Source organism: Corvus hawaiiensis, chromosome 7 (genome assembly GCF_020740725.1).
Source record: "Corvus hawaiiensis isolate bCorHaw1 chromosome 7, bCorHaw1.pri.cur, whole genome shotgun sequence".
Lineage (NCBI taxonomy): Eukaryota > Metazoa > Chordata > Aves > Passeriformes > Corvidae > Corvus > Corvus hawaiiensis.
In genome coordinates this window covers 36,774,996-36,798,208 of record NC_063219.1, presented here as the reverse complement: position 1 = coordinate 36,798,208, position 23,213 = coordinate 36,774,996, and the positions used below count along the sequence as shown (strand labels likewise).

The 23,213-nt window shown below is 38.2% G+C and overlaps 1 protein-coding gene across 2 annotated transcripts in view; it reads right to left on the bottom strand.

The window, feature by feature from the left end:
* Positions 1-23,213, bottom strand: part of ARHGAP15 (Rho GTPase activating protein 15) — a 320,933-nt gene that overhangs the window by 97,064 nt on the left and 200,656 nt on the right. For both annotated transcript variants that reach the window (XM_048309957.1, XM_048309956.1), the window contains one exon: positions 7,744-7,821. In XM_048309957.1, the coding sequence (XP_048165914.1) occupies positions 7,744-7,821 (78 nt within the window). The remainder of the gene's footprint in view (positions 1-7,743; positions 7,822-23,213) is intronic.

Below are 23,213 nucleotides of genomic sequence, written 5' to 3'. Positions count from 1 at the left end.
TTACAGAGCTACAGATTGGGCAACTAAGACTTAGAATTCTGAATATTTTTCTGTCTGCTTTTTATCTTCACACTGAACACAAAATAGTTATATTGGAAATACATTAACGTTCAATCTCGATCCATTTTTATTATACGTTATTGTACATCATTTACAAAATAATTTGAAATATTCATTGCAAAAATTAGTATTTCCATTAGATTTTGTCACCTGACTTAGATGTACAGGTCACTTTTGGAAGTACCATATCTTCCTCTCCTCCCCTCTGGAAAGAGAAGAGGAAGACATGGAAAACATACTTTCCTTTGAATAATAATAATAAATTTTCTGTAGCTTAAAACAGACACAGAGGAAAAGAAGAACTCACATGAGTAACATGCACATATTAATTGATTCACCAACTACTGTGGGCTCAATTAAAGTATTCTGTTGTCAGAGTTTTAAAGCTTGGAAAAAAAATTTTTAAAAAATGAAATTCTTGGCTACAGCTTGGCATATGCAGGTCTTAACCCAGAAGCAAGCTGTTTTATAATTATTTTTGAAAATTGCTTCAGTCCATTTTATTTTCTGTGCTTGCCTGGGAAGTGTGAAAAAGAAAGAAAAAAAACTATTTTTGACTCAAGGCTTTCAAGACATTTTGGTTCTCAGCTAGCAAGTAACCCAGTTTGAGCCTGGTATTTCCATCGTGAACTTTGGATCACTCTTACTGGGTTCTCAGCGAGACTGGTCACATGAACAGCTGCTGGCAGACGTGAGGAAGACTTTGCTGCCTGGGCTGTGCTTGATCACACAGGGAGCGTCACCAAGGCTGGAGGGTGGCTCTAAGGTTAAATCCTGACCAAGGCACGTTCATGTGTTTTTATGGATACTCTTATATGCCTGAAAAATACAATCAATGACCTAAAACATCTAAAAATGTGTGAGATGGCCAGATATAAAGGGGAATCTTGTCTAGGTATGCACACAAGAAATTAGGGGCCAGCAAACAAAAAGGAAAGTGGCTGCAAGAGAGAACCTTCCCTCTCTATTTCGCCCCTTTTATCCAGTGATCCGTGCTGCAATTTTAGAATAAAGCCCATGACAATCCTCTTGGACCTCCATGTTTGTAGGTGCTCTCTGAGAGTTGGCAGCTGAGAGAGAACCTGCTCTCCTGTGCCCACAGATCCTTTGTTAGGGGCAGGATCAGAGCCCCTACCTGCCTTTGAAATGGGTATATTGGGTTAATGAAAGATCTGGGCATTTTTGCATGGGAAGTTTTGTTGGTTTGGGGTGGGGTTTTTTTGTTGCTGTGTTGGTTTGGGTGGGGTTTTTTATTTTCTCTTTTATCATTCCTGGTTTTTGTTGCCCCCCAGTTTGTTTTGTTTTTTTTTTCTTATTTAAAAGAAATAAAGCTGTGAAAAGAAGATGCTTCTCTTTCTTTTTTTTCACCCAGCTCCTTCCTCCCTCTCTTCTCCCCCTCCTAAATGCTTCCTTCATAACCACCCAGCCCATTTGTGTTGACCTGGAGGCTCTGTTTCAAAGGCAGCTCCAGTCTCATGTCAGCTCCATGGGCTGTGCCCGCTGAGGCAGAGCCAGCCGGGAAACCACTCCACTTCCTGATAGCCCAGCTCACACAGACATATGGTCCCAGCAAGCTCATAGAATCAGCAATATTAAAAAAAAAAAAAAAAAAAAAAAATTCCCAATATTTGTTCCTCTTCTCTCCCGGTTCATTGATAAAGAACGTGTCATTTAGGTTGAAGAATCCTGCTGGTTAAAGGTGTCATCCTTAGCTGCTCATATGGTCTGGGCTCTTACTTGTCAATTAGATTAATCTGAGCCATTTTAGAACAATAAATATAAGTGCAGATGGAATATAAACATATTGAAGATTACTGTTTTTGACGGCTGTTGTTTATTAAATCAAAAATAATGTTGAAGCGAAGATTTTGTTGATATTTCAAATGGAAAGGAAAAGTAAATTGGAATTAGATGTTTCTTAAGAAAGAAAGCAAAACAAAATAAGAAAAGCAAACTCAAAAATCCAACAAACTACCACACCACAACCCCCAAAAAAGCCTATGGGTAATAAAAAAGCAGTGATTTTACCTAAAATGCCACCAGTGAACAACCTATAGAGAAGGGATATGGTACCTATAAACTCAAAACACTAGGTATGTTGAAATCCATAAAATTTCCAATTACTGCTTCAGAATTTATTGTGCACATATGGAAAATAATACTTGTAAAAGAGAAAGGGGTTTGTGCCTGGTGCTGTCAATACTGTGAAGGATGGGGTGATTATAAAGCAAATTAACAATACTTTTAAATGTGCATTCACTTATCTTTCCAATTAAATCCTTGTTAAACAACTGCACAGACAGTAATGGTGCTTCTGCAAAGCACTGATCAAGACAGTTTTATTGTAATTTTTACTCTGTAACAATTAATCAAGTAGGCATTTTCTTTATTATTAAATTATTTAGTTAATAAATATTCACAATCAGTTCACGTATTTCTGGTTCAAACTTTGCTCTTAATTTTTTCCTTAAGCTGAATCATATCCTGCTATATTGTCATAAAAGAAACAACAGAAATATTTTTAATCCTTTTTTTTGCCCAAATGGGTTTTTTGTTACTGCGAGGTAATGGAAGGATAAGATTAAATTAACTTTTTTCCCTCCTCAAACGAGTAGTATTTGGATATCTTTGGCTGTCCTTTCCCATGTTCCACAAGAAACACACCTCTCTGCAATAACATAATACTTAGCCTTGGTAAAAATTCCAATACTTGCCCCTGCTTTGGCACATAAGTGTAGTAACAGAGCTGTAAAAACGCAGTCATTGACCTTTGGACAGTCTGTGGTGCTTTGCAGTTAACACACAAGGTATTCCAAATGAAATAACAGGACACAAAGGTCATCCGCACAGCAAACACCCAGCATTTTGCAAACAAAGCTTTGGATATAAAGACAATTAGGAACTCTCTTGTATTATGCATGAGCCAACACTTGCTGAATGAACCAATAAGTATTGAAATCTGTATTTCTATGGTTAGTTTCCCTGAACATGCATGCGTTGGGATAGAATCCTAGTGTTTCAGCAGTGTGTTATGAACTCTTTATAGCTCCATTTTTTTTTTTCAGTTAATTTAGAACTCGTGATAATTGCTTGATTGACAGCCATAGAAAGCGAATGCCTTTCCAGCTATAGAGCAGATTAGCACAGGAGACACAAAAAGGGCAGGTTCCAGTTCCTCACCCAGGTATCCCTGGTCTTCAGCGTGGAGCTAATTGAGGGTTGATGGGAGACGTGTGTGGAAGCAGGACAAGAGCCCTGGCTTAGCACAAAGAAGGTCCTCACCCCATTACATCAGTGTGTGTCCCACACCCTGTACACAGGTTGGACAGGGCTTGGAGCACCCTGCCCTAGCTAAAGGAGTCCCTCCCTGTGGCAAGGGGTTGGAAAGAGATGAGCTCTAAGGTCTCTTCCCACCCAGCCATTCTGGGATTCTGTAATCAGCATAATGGCCTCAACCAAAGAAGAAATAATTCACTCTTACTCACAAACACCCTAATGGATGAAAGGTCTTCCCTTTTTCTTGTTTTTCTTCTCAGGCACTTTTTGCCTCAGTGCTGCCATGTTTTGTTATTGAAAGGCACCTCTCCCCTGTCCTCAGGTTCATGTAATGGTGCCTTAACGACTCTGAGCAGCCCCGCCTGGGGCTCATGTCAGACTCTCCCTGGGGCTTTTGGCCAGAACAAGAGATCTTTTCAGTAGCACCTCATACCCTGGAACTGCCAGCACACTTTACATGGTTTAACAGTCCCATAAACGTTATTTTATCCCTTTTCCTACAGGTGTGAATTAAAAGAATATCCTTTTAAATACATGTAAAGGATTTGACTTACTAGACCTTGCTTAAAAATCCTTGCTTAAAGGAGCAGAACTCCTCCAAGTACCTTGTCTGTTTCTATTTGGGTTTTTGTCTTTTTTTTTAACATTTCAACTTCTAGACTTAACCAATTATACGGAAATCATAAGAGGAATAGATAGTGCTGTCTAATGTCTCCAGCTATTATAGAAGCCTTTACTGTAGGTTCTCAGCCAAAAATATCGACTTCCTGGTAGCTTAGTTTCTAACCTCAAATTTTTCAGTGCTTATAGACTAAGAAAAGTACGAATTTCCTGATGTCAGTTTGGTACAAGCAGCTTCTACTGCCTTGATTCAGTGATTTGAAAAATGATGACTTAGAGTTCCGAAAGTGCTGAGAGATGTTATAGCCCAGTCTTCTTATGATCAACTGATCTTTTCAGCTCTTAATGGGAAAATAAATCATAGATAAAAGATAATCCTGTTGCACAGAAGCAAAAAAGGTGTGATATCAATAGACTTTTATAGAAAAAGAAAACTCTGTGAGAGGGATAAAGTAAATAAGGTAGTTTGTTCTGCTGTTGCTCATGTTGGCAAGGCCAAAAGCCTCTTCAGGAGCTGCCTACCTCGAGAAATGAGAATGAAACACAAAATACATTCAGAGAATTTAAAAAGATACCAGGCTGGTTTTCTTAAATTGCAAACCCCTCTTCATCCCTAAAAATCTAGAATTTCAAGAGTCTTTTTATATTTTTACTGTTCTTATTTCTTCTTTAATGATAAATCTGTCGACTGTTAGTTTCTTTCCCTTTCATATTCACCAGTTCTCTCATTTCATTTTTAATGCTGCAGATGACATGAACAGTATAGGAAAAGGAGCCAAATAAAGCTTTGCTATATTCTAATTAATGATTATTCTAATAAAAAATACTTTGATATGGCAGCCAGCCTAGAGTGCCTTCTATGATCTTTAATTTTCAATGTGATACATATTATTTATATCCTCTAAATGTAGGTGTAGCACAATGGCAAAGCAAGCAGGAAGAAAGAGCCCAATGAGTATTTGGCCAGTAGAAGAACTGATTGCAGTCAATCTCTGCAATGCAAATAGGCTTTGTCAGAACATTTGTTTGCATTTATAATTAAATTAAACTTTAACTAAATTAAAAAAAAAAAAAAGTCGCTATGGCAAAATCATATGTATAAATACTCCTTTCCCACTGTTAACTACTGAAAAATGAAGGTGCAGGGATTGACCTGAGGAGGTCACAATAACTACTGAGGGATAAGAATGTGTGGAGAGGGAGTTATTAACCATCATCCCACTGCAGAGCTCTGAGGCTGGGAAAAAAGCAAGTTGGGAGCATACAGTAGTGTTCCTGGTAACTTTTTCCTTCATGAAGCCATCTGGAACTGCTGCACCTAATTGACAGGAAACACGAGGCTCTGGGACACACTGGGTGGAGAATGCCCTCTCAAGCACACAATAAATAAATAAATCCTGTTTCCCCCATCTCCCCACAGAATTTTTCAGGTACACCATGACTCGGTGGGCTCTTTCCTGCCTGCAGGTTCCTACTTAGCACAGAAAAGTGATGTTATTTAAACAATTCAGACAGTGGCTGGTTATCCTTTGTGTCTGTGTTCCTTCTTGAATGTTATGATTAAAAATTACTGGATTATTCTTTGGGGTCTGCAATGCTCAGCTCTCCCATTTCCCTCACGTGGTGTTGGGGTCACCCCTGGGGACTGCCAAGTGGCATTAGGGTTTACAGGAGCTGAACTTTAGCATTTCTACATACATTTACCTGAGGAAAACCTAAGTACAGACCTGGATAGAAATTTTTTATAGACAGGATTTTAAAGGACGTGTAAAGGGAGTTTGGATAGATATTATCAGTGCCCATCGAAAACCCCTCCATCGAGATGCATGAATGTACTCATTGTATCAATAAAGACTAACATAAGAAACAGTGATTATCATAACTGATAAGATGATGACAGTTCTTCAGGGGCATTAGTTTTCTTTGAATTTCCTTTGGTCACTCAGGAGGCAGATTTTTTGCACATGTCCTAAGTAAACAGTGCCAGAGTGGCTTTAATGTACTATTAACTCCACCGTTATATTTTCATTTTTCACAGTAGTATAAACCAGAAGAAAGAGGTGTCTGGTCCCTCTCTGCTGCAAAAAGCCAGCTTAGACTTCTGTCTAGCTTTACAGTATCAGCCCATCTGTTTTAGGTGAAAACTTGAGCAGTAATGTTAACCTCAAGTATGTTAACCTTTGGATGCCACGAGACATGATAGACAGGACCATTATTTTTATGGCACAGTTTTTTCCTGAGCAAAGAGCCCGGGCAGTGAAGAAGGATAGAAAATCCCATTTTTGCCTGTGTGTCTCCAAACAAAATACAGCTTACAGTCATTTGAAAGCCAAGGCAGGCTTCATTATCGACACACAAATACCCAACAACTATAAATTTAAGAGAACCTAAGTAATGAATCAAAACCATGAGGTTGATTGGTAAATGATGATTTATTCAGTCTTGCTGGCATAAATACTGATTCCTCATAAACCAGAGTTCACCCTCCAGTTTCAGCCGAAGAAGACTGATCTGGAGCAGCTGAGGAGGTGGCAAACACCTACTGATCCCCTGAAACTTTCCCTAGAGATGTAAATGGAGGCTTGAAGGCGGGAATATTTTTACATCTCTCCTATCTCTCAATTTCATGAGAATATTTGAGTCAAAAGTCTTAGTTTATGTATAGTACCAAGCTAATTGAGGAAGTTGTTCTGCAGCAGCTATCACCTCCACACAGAATACACAATATTTAGCATTTCTGGTAATAGTCTGCAGGTAACTTATAAAAAGGTCGTAAAAAGTAGGACAAAATGTTGCAGCAGCTTCACATTTATACTTGTTTCATTCAAAAGTGTAGAAAGATTTTAATGAAATTTAAGATTTGGTATTTTCCCTAATTTCTGAGAAACTTGATCTTATTTTCTTGTTAAGTAATATCAAGAGGTTTGCTATCATCAATTATATTTGCTAAACTTTTAAGTGGGGGGAGAGTTATTCTTTGGTAAGAGTACTAAAATATTTGGAGATGAATGTACTTGTCATTCATCCTTATCAGTTCCCGATATCAGCTTCCACACCTGTAGCAGGATCTACTGATCAATGTTAGATTTCTTTAGGCCACATCAGTGAAAAGCATGCTATTGTATTTTTGGAAATATGTTCATTATACACAGAATCTGTGGAAATATGTTCAGTAAATATATACAGGATGGTTCTAATTCTGGTTAGCAGGTCCCCAAAATATTCATCTTTCCTCTTTCATTTTCTGGGGTCAAATCTTTGTGTTTTCAAGATCAGTGGTAAATCTTCCACTGACTTTGGCAGAGCAAGTACTCCCCTTTTAGTACTTCCTTTTAAGTTCTTTTCAGCACCTTGTTCTCTTTCGCTGGTTTCCTTTGGATCCCTGTTCTACTTTTGGTTTTGTTTAACTTTCAACATCCAAACAATCTGCTATTTTTTCTTTTAATCTTTTTCTTTCCCCCTCACTTTGATTCCTTGGTTTCTACATATGCTTTGCTTTTTGCCACCTTATTTCACGTCTCCATTTCCTCTCGTATTTTTAGATTTGTTTGTTGTTTGTTTCTCATCTCAAGTTTAACTACTATTTTCCTCTGCTTACTCTGCTCTTTTTCCTCTCTCCTAGCTGACATTTCCCTCTGTGCAATATCTTTCTGCCTTCCCTTTCCTCTCTTTTCTAAAACAGGGCTCATCATTCTATGCCACTAATGTATAGCAGATTCTGAAATACTGTCATCTGAGACAGTTAAGTACTAAACAAAACATTACCAGGGTGGAGGAATCACTTACCCTGATTGACAACAAATCGTAACTTCTGTATTGTTGCCAGATTGCCGCTAACTCTGTATATTCCATCAACATCTAGACCTGAAAAAGAAACACATATTTCATTTTAGATCATAGAAGTATTTTTCTTTGTGCGTCTGTCAGGGAGGCAGAAGCACCCTTGCAAGTATGAAGAAGAGCAGCGCGGCGAGCGACTGAAAAACAATCCACCTGACAACAACTGAAGTGCCTCCTCACTGATGAAAGCAACAATGAAAAATAAAAGTGGGAGATTAACTTAAGTGAATACAAAACACCTAGCTGTAATTATCTTGTAATTCTGTCAGCAGAATATGGTTCCGCAAGGGGCTTTGAGTGTGACAGGAAAGCGAGGGGTAATTGGCTCTGGTGCTCATCGAGAAGGGCTGTTTGGGACAGGCACGGTGCCATGCTTGAACGTGGGATGTTTGCATTAATAGTGCCGAGGAAACTTCTCTGTTTTTCAGACATGAATTTCTGAGGCTGTGACCTTTCTGAAATAAAGCACTGAGGTGCCCATCCTGAAATCATGATGTGTGTGAGACTCCACACTACTACCATTTCTCTACTATATTCTTCATAGCGGATCAAACAGGTTTGAGGATGAAATTAAATATCCCAAGTAGCATATGCCCTGGAGTACATTTCTTCATTAATATAGGCCATTCTTTTCAAGGACAACCCGACAGTCTTGTTTCTCCCTGCATATCTACTCAAGGTTTATCTTCTAGGTGAAACTAGATGTCATACTCCCTTTTGTGACATATTATCTCCTACAGCAAGCTCTGCTGATATGAGTGTTTAAAATAGCACTTCCAGCCCCGGTTGCATAGCTGTAGCATTTCAAAGCGCATGGGAACTGCTCTCCTTTTCCAGGAGAATTCGCTGTGGTGCAGCACCGACCCAATCTGCATGCTTAAAAATCAAACCCACTAAAACATACATTGTCATTTCACATTTAAAACTTGCAAGTACATAAGAAGCCAAGAGAAGCTACACAAACCAGGTTTTTTTAAAGGCTACTTATCCCTTGGAACACAAGTTTTAATTAGGTTTTGGCAAGCAGTTTCAGAGAAAGCCTTTCTCTTGGAAAACACTAATTTGTCAAACCCAAAAATTTTCAGAAAACACTCCCTGACAATGTATCTAGGGGGAATACTTTTACAATCTGAGATGGGGGGGAAGGGAAATATAAAGGTATAGGTAAGAGTGAAAACAAATGGAAAATCCCAGAAACCCAGTTGTGATAACACTTAAAGAAGAAGACACTGAGATTCAATCTTTATTGACACTCGCACCATGCCTTGGCACACGCGTGCCATGGCCAGTGGACTCAAGTTCTTGGAGGCATTTCTCACTGATCTAGAAATATTGGAAAAAATTTACTTTTCCTTTTGATGCAGACTGACACCAAATACAATCTTTTGTGTGTTTGCATGTTTGTTTTGTCTCTTTACAAAATACAATTCTCATTTTATGTCTATGCTGCCAGGAACATCCTTATTTGGTTTGCATTAAAAAACTTATTTTAAAAATTAATAATATTTTCTTTATCTGATTATTAATAATAATTCTGTGCTTATCTGTGTGTTTTATTAGACCATCTTCTACCCTGCACCTGTGGGTGTCCTGCAACATAATATTGAGAGTGATGATTTATTTCAGGAAGATCTCCCCTTTGGTTACAGAGGGATAAAGAAAAAGTTTATTTAAGAGAAATCAAAAAGGATTTAGTAATCAAGAAAACTTGGAAATTATCCATCTGCCGGATATATAACATATGAGCAAATGGAAATTATTAAAATGTTTAAGTAATGCAATTCTAACCTAAATCTGAGGAGTCTAATTCTGTTTTAGTAAGGGGAGAGTGAAAGAGTAATTCCCAGCATAGGATTGCGGGATTCTTGTGGTAGAGGATTAAGAATTGCATCATGTAAATTGAAGTCTAAACCAGAAATTAAAAAGGAAAAATAAATCAAGCTAACAAACAGGCAAGCCACCAGACAGAATGTTAACTTTTGTTTGGTTCTAACTGAATTCAGTTCTTAACCTCATTGGTTATATGTAAGTGAAAACAATCCATGTCACTCTGGGTGAAATAGTCTCACATTAAGAGCATCAATTTGGAACCTGCGTAAGTCACCCAGATCAAGTGAAAATGAACAAGCTGTGTTGTAAATTGGTGGATATTACATTTTGCAACATGATCTGGAGTACACAAGTGCATTATTATTGTTAATAAATTAATTTTGGTCCAGAAATGAGTTTTGATTAGCATTTCATTTGGGCACTATACAATATGGCAGAGAAAAAAATATTTAAAAATTAAGCCAATTATAGTATTCACGTGCCATCAACTTTCTGCTCCAAGATCTTTGAAAGTTAAGCCAAACCAAACCAATGCAAATTGGTGGATTTGGACATCCTTTTCATGACCACATTATCTCAGCTGGATTGTTAACAACTTACTTTGGAAATCCAATTAGGCACAAAGGAGAAAGGCAGGGAAAGAGAGAAAAAAATATATCTTCATAGTTCTAATATCCTGATTTTATGAACAATTTTCAAAGCAAATTCACTTTTAAGGGCACCTCTATCAAGGATAAAAACATCACTGCACTGCTGTAAGTGTTTCTTCACGGCAGGCTATAAATACTTAGGGAACAAGATGAAACAAAAGCCTTGCCCAGTTTCCTATCTGGTTTAAGTGTAGTGGTAAAGAAACTTTCAGGAAAAGAATATTCATTGTAATAAAGTCAACTTTAGTTCACTATAGGATGACCTTCTTGTGTTTTGTAGTAGGGTTTATCAGGGAGGAATCATTGGATTTTGCCCTAAAGGAGAACAAGTATTTTATTTGCTTTATATTCCAGCCTCCAACTCTGTTTCTGTTTGTTTTAATGAGGAACCTGAGAACAGGATGGACCCACAATTAGAAATTATAGCCAAAAGGACGATAATGACTTCAATATTTCCACGTTGAAATTTGTAATAGTAAAAGAAATGTAGCAAAAGGTCTTATTCAAGAATACGTAAGTTCAGCTGCCAAATTATAGTAAATCTTAACTACTTTAGTTTAAAAAAATTGTACAGGTGCTCCTGATGAGAAAGTTAAAAGGCAACTGGACTCAGGCTTGGCTGAGATTCATGAACAATAATGAAAGCTGTAGTCACTCTGCACTGCACAAGAGATGTTAGAAGAATAGTTATTTAAAATATTTCTTGCACTGCTATCCAAAATGGAAGTAACCATGAATGCAGGCCAGTGTCAGATCTAGAACCAGGCTGAGCTGGAACCAAGTGTTGCAGAGAAATATTAAACAGACAAGTATATTTTAGGTGATATATTTATTCAAAGAAATTTTTTAACATACTAGATTTCAATATTTGTTGAAGTAGTCCGTGTGATTTATTAACTGCAGTTAAATGTTCTCATTAATTCCTTTCTGTTGCATAGAAAAGAATCCCTCTCCCAAATCACTCTGGATTCTGTCTAATCTTAATCTCTATTTGACAATATCTTCAAATGGAATATAAAAAGAAATTCTCTATGTGCAGGGAGAAAGGGGTGGTGGTATGCAGAAATTTCTCTGGTTTTTAACAAGACTTAGAATTTAAAACACAACATTTTAAAGAGCACTAGGTAACTTCCTGCCTGGAAACCCATGGAACTTTCACAATTAATGTATCCTGAAATAGGTGTGGTCCCCAGGCCTGTTTTGTAAAAGAAGCCGTCGTGCTGGATTCAACAACAAAGTGAAGTACAAACTTGAAGAAAGGCATTCTTTAGTTAGTCCTTTCATTTAAAATCAGTTATGTTCAGGGCAAAACTATTGTATTTCAAAGGAGCCTATTATGCCTTCCCATAAACAGAAAGATCATACGTTTTAAAACTAAAGTATCATTATGCAATCAAGCTGTTGTATTATAAACTATTTTGTGGGCTCAGATGCCCAGGGCTATCTTTACAAATATTTAAGAGGTCATTATCAGGGTATGTTCTCCCTAAAACTATAATTCTTTCCTCGTGTTTTCATATGCATCTTACCATAAATATCTGATTTATAAACAATTTTTTTCTAAAGTTTACTAAGGGCACAAAAGTGAGGCAAGAAATCATTTAAAGAAGCAGAAATGAGGCCATACAGCAAATACCTCCAAGTCAAAATACTATGATGAGAAAAACACAAAACAACATGCAACAAAATTAAAATTTCACAAAAGGATCAATATGTGTATTCCAGTAGAAAGAAAATCATGAAGAGTATCAAAGAATGAACCTGACACCCTAAAATTTGGCATTAAAATACTGTATCTGCATAGGGTGACAAAATGCACCCAGGATTTCAGGTGAATGTGTGAGCAAAAATAACACTTTTTGTCTTACGCCATAGAAATCAGAGGTGAAAATGATGAAAACCATGAAGCAAATATGAGCTACACCCCAGAAAGTGTTGCTGACATCCCTCTCCTGCTTCTTGATATGGCAGATATATGCCCAAACCTCCTGGAGCAGTGCTGGGGGCTGGCACTGGGGTTGGCTCTGCTCTGCTGGGACAAAGCTGCTGTTTTGGTCACCAGAACTACCCCCTTCTTGTTCTCTGAGCAGATTATCACATTTTTGAGGCTTAAAACATCCCAGCAACATATCATCAATTGGTATGGAAACAGGTCCATCTCCCGTCCAGAGAGAGTACCTGGCTACCATGGAAGTGGGTGCCATAAAAATGTCATGCTAGACACTTCTACCAGATAGAGTTAGGCCTAGGAGATCAGAGTCTGGTTGATATGGGAAGTCAATCTGAAGGACAAAAAGATAACCACTGTTTTAAAAAACATCCATTTTCATTGGTGGCCATGATATGCTTGTGCTTCTCATCTGCAAATAAAATACAGAGAAATATTTGGAAATGACTAAGGCTGAAGAGTTATTCTAATATTGTAAAAGCAGAGAAGGGATGCTCTTGGAGACAGGCTAGACTGACCTCAGTCACGGACAGTCTACTTAAATAATTAATTCAGGACACTATAAACAAATAATTCATAACAAAATATCATTAATCCCAAGCAGCATGGTTTCATGGAAATCAGGGCTTTGTCTAGCAAACTCGTTGCATTTTTTGATGGAACTGAATATTTGACAGGTCTGGTTGGTGAAGGCAATGGTGTTGAAATAGTGTGTTTGGCTTTCCGTGCTGCCTTTGACTTAGTGCCACATGACATTTTGATCAAAGCACTTGCATTCTATAGAATTAACAGGGCATATATTACATGGATTAAAAACTGGCTCAGTGACAGACCTCAAAATGTGGTAGTTAATGGGAGATATCAGTTAGCAAGGTCAGAACTGGCACAGCTCTCCAGAGCAGAGCTCTCATCCAGTGCCATCTAATACCTCTATCAGAGACGGGACAATGAGAGAAAAAATTCCCTTGGCAAAATAAGCAGATGACACAAAGGTCAGGGAGATACTCGATGACAAGGACAGGTAAAGTTACAGAAGATCTGAACTACTACCTTAAACAGCCACAGTCTGGCAAAATCAGGTTCGGTATGGAGAAACAAAAGGTACATCCAACACTCTGGAGTTAGGCTACAAAGGACATGAGGTTTAAATAAATATCTGAACATGATCTCTGAGCTCAGTCTACAACAAACAGGACTAAAGTAATCTCTTGAATTATAAAGGAGTATCAAAGAAGCAGGGATGAGACTGAACCTCTTCGTGGGCTACAAACAGGATCTGTAGTACAGCATTGCACTTGATAGCAAAGTAAATAACACGGAACATAAGATATATGTTTTGTTTCTTCCTATTAAAGAGAAGATGGAGAAATGTCCTTTACATCCATACATTTCACATGATTTGAAGGTACTGGACTCCCTTCCAGCACTGCCAAGCTGTAGGACTTGTGACAGACAAGCCTGAATTCAAGGTAGCATCAACAAGATTTTCGTTATTCTATGATCAGTAGAAATCCAACACTGATTTAGAATTTAGTAAAGGCAGAGATAGTGGGGGAAAGAAAGGAGAGGGAATATTGTACCAGTCCTTAACAGGCTGTGAAATGGCTCCATTGGAGGTGTCTGATATGAGGTTTGGTGAATCTCTTTAGGAAATTAGCTGAAAAGAAATAATTCTATGTTTGACTGCAATAATATCAAGAAGATGAGGGGCATTCCTACATAAAAAGAGAATCTCATTTTTTCATGCAGTAATAACTCCAAGATGCAATGAAAGGAGAAAAGCTTGACTAAGATCTTATTGTTTTCAAGACCCTATAGAAACCGTTTAATGGAAGCAATTAAAACACTGAATATGAGCATTACATACTGAGAATGAGTAACAAGTGAATATGATGGAGGATATACTTCATTCTGTTTCATATCACTCGATGGCAGAATTTCCACTTAGATATTTATACACAAATAAATAAGGGCAGCAAGAGTACAAAGCAAGCGTAATTTAAATGAGCACACAGTTCACTGCTACGCGGGGCTGCTGCTTAATGCCCAAATCAAGCTTGCTCTGCCTCCGTCTTCTCCTCTATTGTGCTGTGCTTTGACATTCAAGAAGTTTATGGTTTAAAAGCCCCAGGAACAACAAGACTTACTCAGGAGGCTGCCTGTAACAAGAAACTAAACTAAGCTTTGAGACTATTTGTTTTGAATGAAGCCGTCGAACACGCAGCGTGCTCACTGTAATTTTGCCCTTACCTCCAATATATACTTTTGCCATTCTGCTAGTCCCTCTTCTTGCAGCTAAACAAAGTGACCTCATTGCTTTCCACTGTATTTTCTTTTAAACATTGGCTGGGATGATTGAGATTCAGGAATGTGGGAAAATGGATTCCCAAGTCACGTCCATCCCCTTTAATTCTGAGCTGTAATTTTTGGCTTGGCTTGAATCACAGTCATCACATTTCAGTCTGAATCTCTCTGTAAAGTGATCTTTCTTAAACATTTCTTTCACTCATCATGGGATCAGAAACAAAGCCATTCTAGTCTTTCAGCGAAACACTTACAAACGTCTTTTTACAGCGACTCACAAGAGCTGAATTTCCTTTAAAAATGTTTGAAAAAGAGGAGGTTTTCATTGCCTGATTGTCCTCTTTGTGAATCTTGTCATCTGTATGCCATGAGCTACAGCTATTTTAATCTGTTTTTGTTTGCAATCCATTTGGTGTCCGCCCAAGAAAATGCAGGTGATTCTAATTAACTTACTGCTGAAGATGTGGAAAAATCTCAATTGTGCGAAAGAGAATTATACACTTAAAACCTTCCCTCTATTATTTATAACAGCTTATTAATGAAAATGATTACATGAATACATTTACCACCTGATTCATCTTTGTTCACTTTTTAAATCAACAAGGTTTATGCTAAAGGGGAAAAAATGTCTACCAAATACAGACCTCAAGTACACACATCAGCTTGCTGGTTTCAATGGAATGGCAGTTTAAAAGGAAATAGCATTGTCTTCATGCAACACAGTATAATATCTGAAATTGCCAAATGTTTGGAAGTGGCTGTTCTCTCTCTGTAACACATCAGTATTTAATTTTTGGGGATGTTTATTTCTGTTTTGTTCACGTGTTTGTTTTCTCTTTTAACACCTCCTTCACCACTCCTATTCCCTTTCATTTGCTGCAGTTACTGCTTCTCACGTACAGGTTAGGAGGTCCATTCTGACCAATCCTTAATTTGTCTGAAACAAAATAAGATTTCTTTGGTTTTCTGCTACTTTATCAAGTATAATTTTTTTCATGATAACCAAGAGTGATGAAGGGTGGTGAGGCCCTGGCACAGGTTGCCCAGAGAAGCTGTGGATGCCCTGTCCCTGGAAGTGTTCAAGGCCAGGTTGGACAGGGCTTGGAGCAACCTGGGATAGTGGAAGGTGTCCCTGCCCATGGCAGGGGTGGAATGAGATGAGGTTTAAGGTCCCTTCCAATGCAAACTATTCTATGATTTTATATTAAATCAATGGATGTTACCTGCATTGACTTTTCTGCTAGGTATAGCTACCAACAGGCAGTTTACCACCTTCCATTTCTATTATTCCATGCCACACTCTGATAGTCTAATTTGAATGTGATGACAATATGGATAATGCTGTTTATTTTGGGGAGGATGAAAGCCTGAAAAAAGGTTATCATTTTAGGAGAAGCTGACTATGGGAAAACTCATCCACTGTGTGACATGATCAGAACAGCTGGGGATGTAATGTGGAGGGTGGGGGAGAAGAGAGACAAGGTATTTTGTATGTTCAAGAAATATATACAACACTGCCGTTTCTTATATCCCAGCTGTGCCTGTTAACTTCTGGAAACATGTAGAGCTCAGCAATAAAGCATACTTGACTGATATTTACTGCAATGTGCATTATAAGACATTTTCTGTCACACATTATGTTCTGAAAGAGTTAAGTAACATGAAAAGTACAGGCTCGAGATTATATCTGTCATGGATGAAAATACTACATTTATGCCTCATTGTAATCCATTCATTGGTTTATGTACCCCAGCCCTCCAGGGAGTGTCACAACTCCACATGATACTGCTGAGAGCTGTGTTTTGCTTTTGGATTTCTGATTTAGCTGAAAGAAGTTTAAAAACACATGTAGCCTGACAACTCCCTATTGGCTATACAGCCGAGGAGGGTCAAGAGCATAAACCATTCCAGAAAAAGCCAGCTGTGACTTAGGCTCACTGTAAAGATCTGCCTCTTACAAACAGTAGCAGACAAGAAATTTATGCATTTTGCTAAATCCTCCCACTTTGGTTGAACTGTGCTTCATTTGGGGATCCATCATCACCAACATCGTGCCTGTGCTTTTTGAGCAACATCAGAACAGTAAAGGAAACTGCACTTTTGGGGGGGGGTGGGGGGTGGTCCAATATCCTTATAGGAGTATGCAGAACTTCCAGTCAGGTCCACTGACACCACCAGTAGGAACTGTGGTTAAAGCTAAGGGACAGCTACAGTTCTCCAAAGATCCCTTGTTCCCAATGCTGATTTTAAGGAGAATTTAGTGCACAGCAGGGACAAATCTTTTCCCCGTCTTTCACAATAGGGAGAGATTAAATTAGACATCAGTAGTGTCACCTCCCCATCCTGACTAGAGCTGCTTCTTGTTGGACTTTGAACAGTTGGAAGTGGAAGAACTGTATGTGTGGGCAAAGAAAACCTCCAGCCAAAGTGGGTAAGGAGTTTGCATTTTCTAGACTGCAGCACCTTTGCTTGGCAAAGAGATTTTTTTTTTTTTTATGGTAACGACTGGGATAGGAAGTTTAAGGTGGAATATGGATATTTAGGCAGCAAATTGAAAGTCATAGAACTGCTTCTTCCATAATATTTTGGTTGTAGAGATAGTTGAGGAGTCCAGATAGGCCCAACACTCTTTATAACAGATCCATTATTTGGTAGCCTGACACTGTGCTCTGTCCAGCCTTAGATGTCTCAAGGTTATCTGTGTTATCTCCAGGATCAGGTCCTACTCAGCTGCCCATGGACACATCCTCCAGCTCCTGAGCATCGCTGGGGACGGATGCCAAGGCAGAGCTTAGTTCAACAGCGGCTAAAGAAATATCAGTGGGGCACTTGGTAGCACTTGTTTTGTTGCATAGCACAGAAGGCTGGATCTGTGTCCTCCAGTTAGAAATCAGACCTGTTTGGGGACAGACAACAGAGGTTCTGAGTTTCTAGCAGAGGAATGTGCAGAACCCTGCTCTAAAATCTGAGCTGGGGCTCTAATGTGCAGTTGGTAATGGCATTTGTTATTCACATTGTATTGTAGGCATCTATCTTCGTGTTTGCTTTTTATCTTTAAGAAGGAGTAAACATTTAAAAAGCAGATTCTTTAGTCTAAGGCACACTATCAGACACCTTTGGGTGTTACAGTCCACAGCTGTGTGGAAAACCCAGAGGCTCTCTTGGAAGATAAGTATTCACACAGCTATCCAACACCAACTCACTGAATTCTTAGCATTGCATATCTGCCTAACATATAAATGTGATAACACAAAGGTGTGTGTGCATGTGCATACAGAGATAACTTTTGCTTTAATAGGGTCTTTCTCAGTGTACGTTGCTCACATTTAAAGACCCAATAATGGTGAAAAACATGGGATTCCACTGAATGCCCTAACACCTTCTGTAGTCTAAATCTCTAGTCTAAGAAGTAAAATTTTCTTGTTTTTGCAAAATTCATATTTAGTGTTATGAAACAGTGACATTAAGCAGTATTATGGAAAACAACAGAGACATTAATTTTAATATGACACAAACCTATTGTGCTTACATATTTTTCCACTTTAATTTGGCATATTAGCTGCAGGACTCTGCAGCTATATATATAGATTATTTTTCCTGCCATTTCCACTGTGTTTTCTGTCCCCAGACAGGTTCAAATAACTTAAAAACTTTTTTTTTTGGCCTCCATTTAATTTGGGAAAAATCTGATCAACAAAGCAACACTCAGCAAAACACATAGTCAAGGTGTCTGCAGAAACCATAAAAATCCTGCATTGGATTACAAAGAGTGGTAAGTACCAAAACTTAGGAGACTGGGGCATCCTTCATTACTTTGGCAGAAGCAGCTCCATAGTTTTCATGCTGTGGTTTGACAGGAATTCCATAACAGACTACACTAAAACAGCACAAGACTTGTGTATGAGTTGCTCAGGGACTCCTCGAAAAATGTTACTAAAGTATAGTCTGAAAAGGAAGAAATTTCTTTCTACTTTGAAATATGCAAATAATAAAAAAACCCCACCTCAATGAAATACAAATTATATAACTAAAACATAGCTGAGACATGCAAGAAATACATAAAAATACTGGCGCATAAAAATACTGATTTCTGATAAGAGAAAACCTAAGCTGCTGGCAATAAAATGCACTGGATATCTGTTACCTGAATTTTGGGTGAAGTAAATGCATAAATATGAGTACCATTTGATATTTTCACGGAAGATAATTATTTTAAAATTTAAAGCTACAGGAAGAAATCTGATTTGAATCATTGTATCTTAATGCTGACTGTGGCATGGAATGATGTAAGGAAGGTAGAAATCCAATCTCATCCCTTTTACTAGGGTTCACATAGACCCTCTGGTATTTCTGAAGGCTTGGAAAGATGAAGTTGGCATAAACTGTTTTTCATATCTAATTTTCTTCTTTGGTGAAAATTCCAGTAATTATTAATGACATTTACTATGCAGACATCCAAGGCAGTTGCAGGGTTTCTAACAGGAACACTTGCTGTGAGCTGTGGCCTTTGTGTTTTTAAGGTATGACGTATCAGAACTCAAAAATGCAACTGAAATAGGGATAATAAAAGACACCATTGTGAACAATTTCTGGTGTGCAAATTCACATACTTTCCAGGCATCCACATCACAAGAGTTTGAAAAGTATCAAAAAATATTGTGTCTTTGTGGCCACTGCTGGGAGGACAGTCCTGCAGGTCACAGATCAGGGCAGTAAATAAAGTGTAGCTGCTCTGATTTTGTGTCAAAGTAGGAAAACCTGCCTGCATAAATAGCACCCTTCCAGCACCTTCCACCTCTTTGTTTGGATTCAAGTCCGGCTTGCAGTTTGTTCGGGCTGGAGAATTTGAATGGTTTTGTTTTCAGTGGTTAGAGGAGATGCTCAGCTTGTTCGAAGTTAAGTTTATAGTCTAAGTGAAAGCAGCTTCCAGTAGAAGAGGATGTATCTTATCTTTCTACAAAGGTTTATTAAAAATATGTAGCACCTGATAATTTAACACCGAATGAGTGGCTGCTAAATTTCCCCCTGTCTTTGTCCCTCTGTCTCACACACACAAACACAGGAATGCTTCTCGCCTGCCAAGCTATGTGCCAAGATTTTGTTCACTTTAATCTCAATCATATGAGTTAGAGAACCATGAAACAAAGTTTCTACCAAGTATGCTGACAGATTTTTAGTTCTCATGGCTCCACAGGGCATCACTACAAGTACACGGAGGAACTTTTCTTATTAAAGCTTTCTGAGCTGATCCGTTTTCCATTTAAGTCAACATGAGCAGTATCACCATGAGGAACTCAACACTTGCTAACTGATACCATACACTCATCAAAATTATTTCATTTCTAAGTAAACAAAAAGCTGTGGTACCTCCAACACCATTGTGTGGTTACTGCTGGCCTGGGGAAGCCATTTGGTGGCAGCTACTTCAGCGTGTTATGTCACATAACACCATGTCAGCTCAGGACTGACAAATCAAAGCAGATGGTTCGAAATATTGGGGGGAATTTTTCCTGGGGAGGTGAAGAAAAGAGGCATGGAACAACCTCTTTCGGCCTTTTGGGGACTTTCTTATCTTCTGAGTGAAGACATTTCAGAGAAATCGCCTTACCCTTGGTTTGGAGGCATTCATGGTGATTTTAAGAGCCACAGTATCACCTGTATATGGCCCATAATCTTGGCAATTAAACAAGTTCCTGTCCTTTGTTTTAAGTCTTGAATGAAAATCTGAGTATCTACATTTTTTTCAAATAGATAAAACTTAAGGCCCTGAAACAACGAAGCTCTGACCCATTTCCTTAAATGTAAGGCACAACTGTTGACCACAGACTAGATCTATTCAGATCCTTCAAGAAAAGTCTCCATCTGTCTTGGTGGACAGAGGTTTGTATTAATAAAGCAGGAATTATAGGAAGAAATAACCTATATCCATTTCAAAGCAGAATAAGCATGAGAAAGCAGTTTCTGATTGCAATATCTGTCTCCCAAAAATTTCAATTATTTGAAAGGCATCATCTCTGACACCATGCCCAGAAAAGGGGCATGAAGGAACCACAAGGAGAGAGCTGGAGGATCCAAGAGGTATGGGGTCTGCTGTGTTATGAAACAAAATGCTCTCATTTTGCTCTCATCTACATCTGTGCCATTCCTCCCAAACTCTTGTTTGAGTGAAAACAAAAGAAGTTGGTTTGCTTTATAACTGCATCCATGATCCATGTGGATCCTGATCGTAATGAAACAATCTGCTGAGCCAACATACAACAGGAGATCTTTGAAAGACTTGTTAGTTCCCTGGGGGTCTATCATGCAGTAGCCAATTTAGGGACAATTTCTTTTACTAGATTGCTAACAATATCAGTTTCATAATTTCAGGGGAGCAAAACAAGCTAAAAAAAATCTTCTCTTAAAGAAGTGAAAGCCTTCATATAAAGCCTCCTTTTGAAGCTGCCCTCCTCTTTTGCCCTCTGCCTTCCTCCTGAAGCTCTCTGTTGGTACAATTTCTCTCACTTAGGTATCAATCCCATTAGACTGTGGTATTATATGGTTAAAACATTGATGTAACACAAGCTGCAAATAATTGAAGTAATAAAATACAACTGCAGTTATTTGCTCTCTTGAATTGCAGGGAGAAAAAAAAAAGGAGACGGGTTTTTTTAAACTGACCCCATAGTGTTGCATACAGAGAGTAAAACTTCTTTTATAGTGTGTTTTCTTTTACTGCTGCAAAACTTTTTTGAAAAAATTACAGTGTAGTTGTAGTAGTTTTTTTTTTTTCTCCATAGGAAAAGTGATTAGTTTGCATTGTGGAATTACTCCTTCATAATATTTTAAAAAATATAACTTCCTATTTAAGCAGAGAGACATAGAAAGGATCTGAAACTACACCTCTTTTCCTTTTAAAGGAACTTAATGGACTTAACTTCTATTTTTGTGTGTGTGTCTGTGAGTGAACATCTCTTCTAGGCCAAGATTCATTTTGTCAAGTGTTAGCCCAAAGTGTTCTATTAATGGCTGAACTGTAAAGTCTGACTAAATGGGGTTTGCAGTGGAAATCCTGCCAGCTCCTTGTCGGTGATGGCATGTGTACTGTAGCAGGGCATGGTGCCTCACAGCCTCAGCTTATTCAGGGGAAAAAGAGAGGACTTTTGTGTCTCTCTTTTTACCTTTTTCATGGCTAGGAGGTGAATACCCTCATGTGTGAGCTTTCCTGAATCTGCCTTTGACCAGGGGGTGAGTCAGGACCTTCATTCTTTCTTTGGCACAGAGCAAGTAACACACACAAAGTCAGCTGGCTTTAAATTTCTCTGGACTTTTTGTTTCAGCGCGTACAAGTGTCAGCTCCTTGATTTACAAAGTGTATTAACATTATTTTAATATCTAGAAAATGTTGTTTGATTCTTTTTTATTTCGTAGGTTAAGTGGTTTGTTTTATTTATTATGCCTATTGAACAGGGTTTTATGGAAAATTCGGAAGACAAAATGCCCTGTTTCCTTCTACATGTTCACAAATAGATATATTATACAATGCTAGAAAAAGGCAAAAGGCCAAACTCATCTCTGGTGTAATTCCAGTAAAAGCAATAAAATTACACAAGGCATGAATTTGGCCCAGGCATTGTAAATGTTACTCTGGTGCACACTGAGTGTCTGCTTGTTGTTACTGGCACAGCTTAAAATACAAATCCCCCCTTTTTTTTCATAGAAATGGATACATGTCTCTGGAACAGATTAATCAATGAACCAGGTATCAGGTAACTATGACAAAGACAACAACTGGTTCAAATGCCTGCCTGTTTTATGGCTTTTTCCTCTTCTAACCAACTTAGAGTCTCTTCTTTCAAATTCTTAAATAATTATATATTTATTCTCTTTTGTGCCTTGTCATTCCAAGGCTTTTATTCCTTTTTTCGTAGGGTTTTTTTTTTTTTTTGGTCTGTTGTCTCCTTTTCTCTAATTTGTCTTGTATGCCCTTCCGTGATGTTTCCTGTTGACACTTCTTGATATTTTTTTCTAACTCAGAATGTGGCTTTCTAGCAGACACAGAGGCCCCAGAGTGAATACCCTCCAGAGCCAACTCTGACTTGGACCTTGCACAACACTATTAACTGGCTCTTACTCTAAGAAAGGTGGCTATAGTGGGATTGCCTGAGCCTGAAGACAGAAATGGTTGAGGAAAGCTTGCCAATATGTTTGCACTAAATTCAACCGCTCTTAATTTCTACTCAAAGGAAGAGTTTATAAAAAAAAGTAAAATTAAAAAAAAAAAAAATAAAAGCACCAAACATTTTAAATCACAAACTTGCAAGGGCTTTCTCAGAACTTTGTTGTTTTATATTGCATTCATCTGAACATTTGAGTTTATGCACGTTGGACACTTTAAAGTAAACACAGTTCAATGCCCTCAGAAACAGATTTCTTCAGCACACTAGAATTCCCTGGAAAAAGGCTTTATCTGCTGAACTGCTGGATATTTGTGTGTGTGTGCAATTTTTTTTCCTATCAGTTTGTTTTGTTTCCCCCTTTTTTTTTTTCTCTTTCCTTTTGCATTCAGTGCATATAAAAGTTGGGAGCAGAAGCCTCCTTGGAGCAAGATAGAATCATAAAAGACTTCAGGAATCTCATCACAAGCTAAACAGTACAAATTGTGCATTCTTCATGGAAGTATTAGCTTTTAGTGCGTGCCTGGA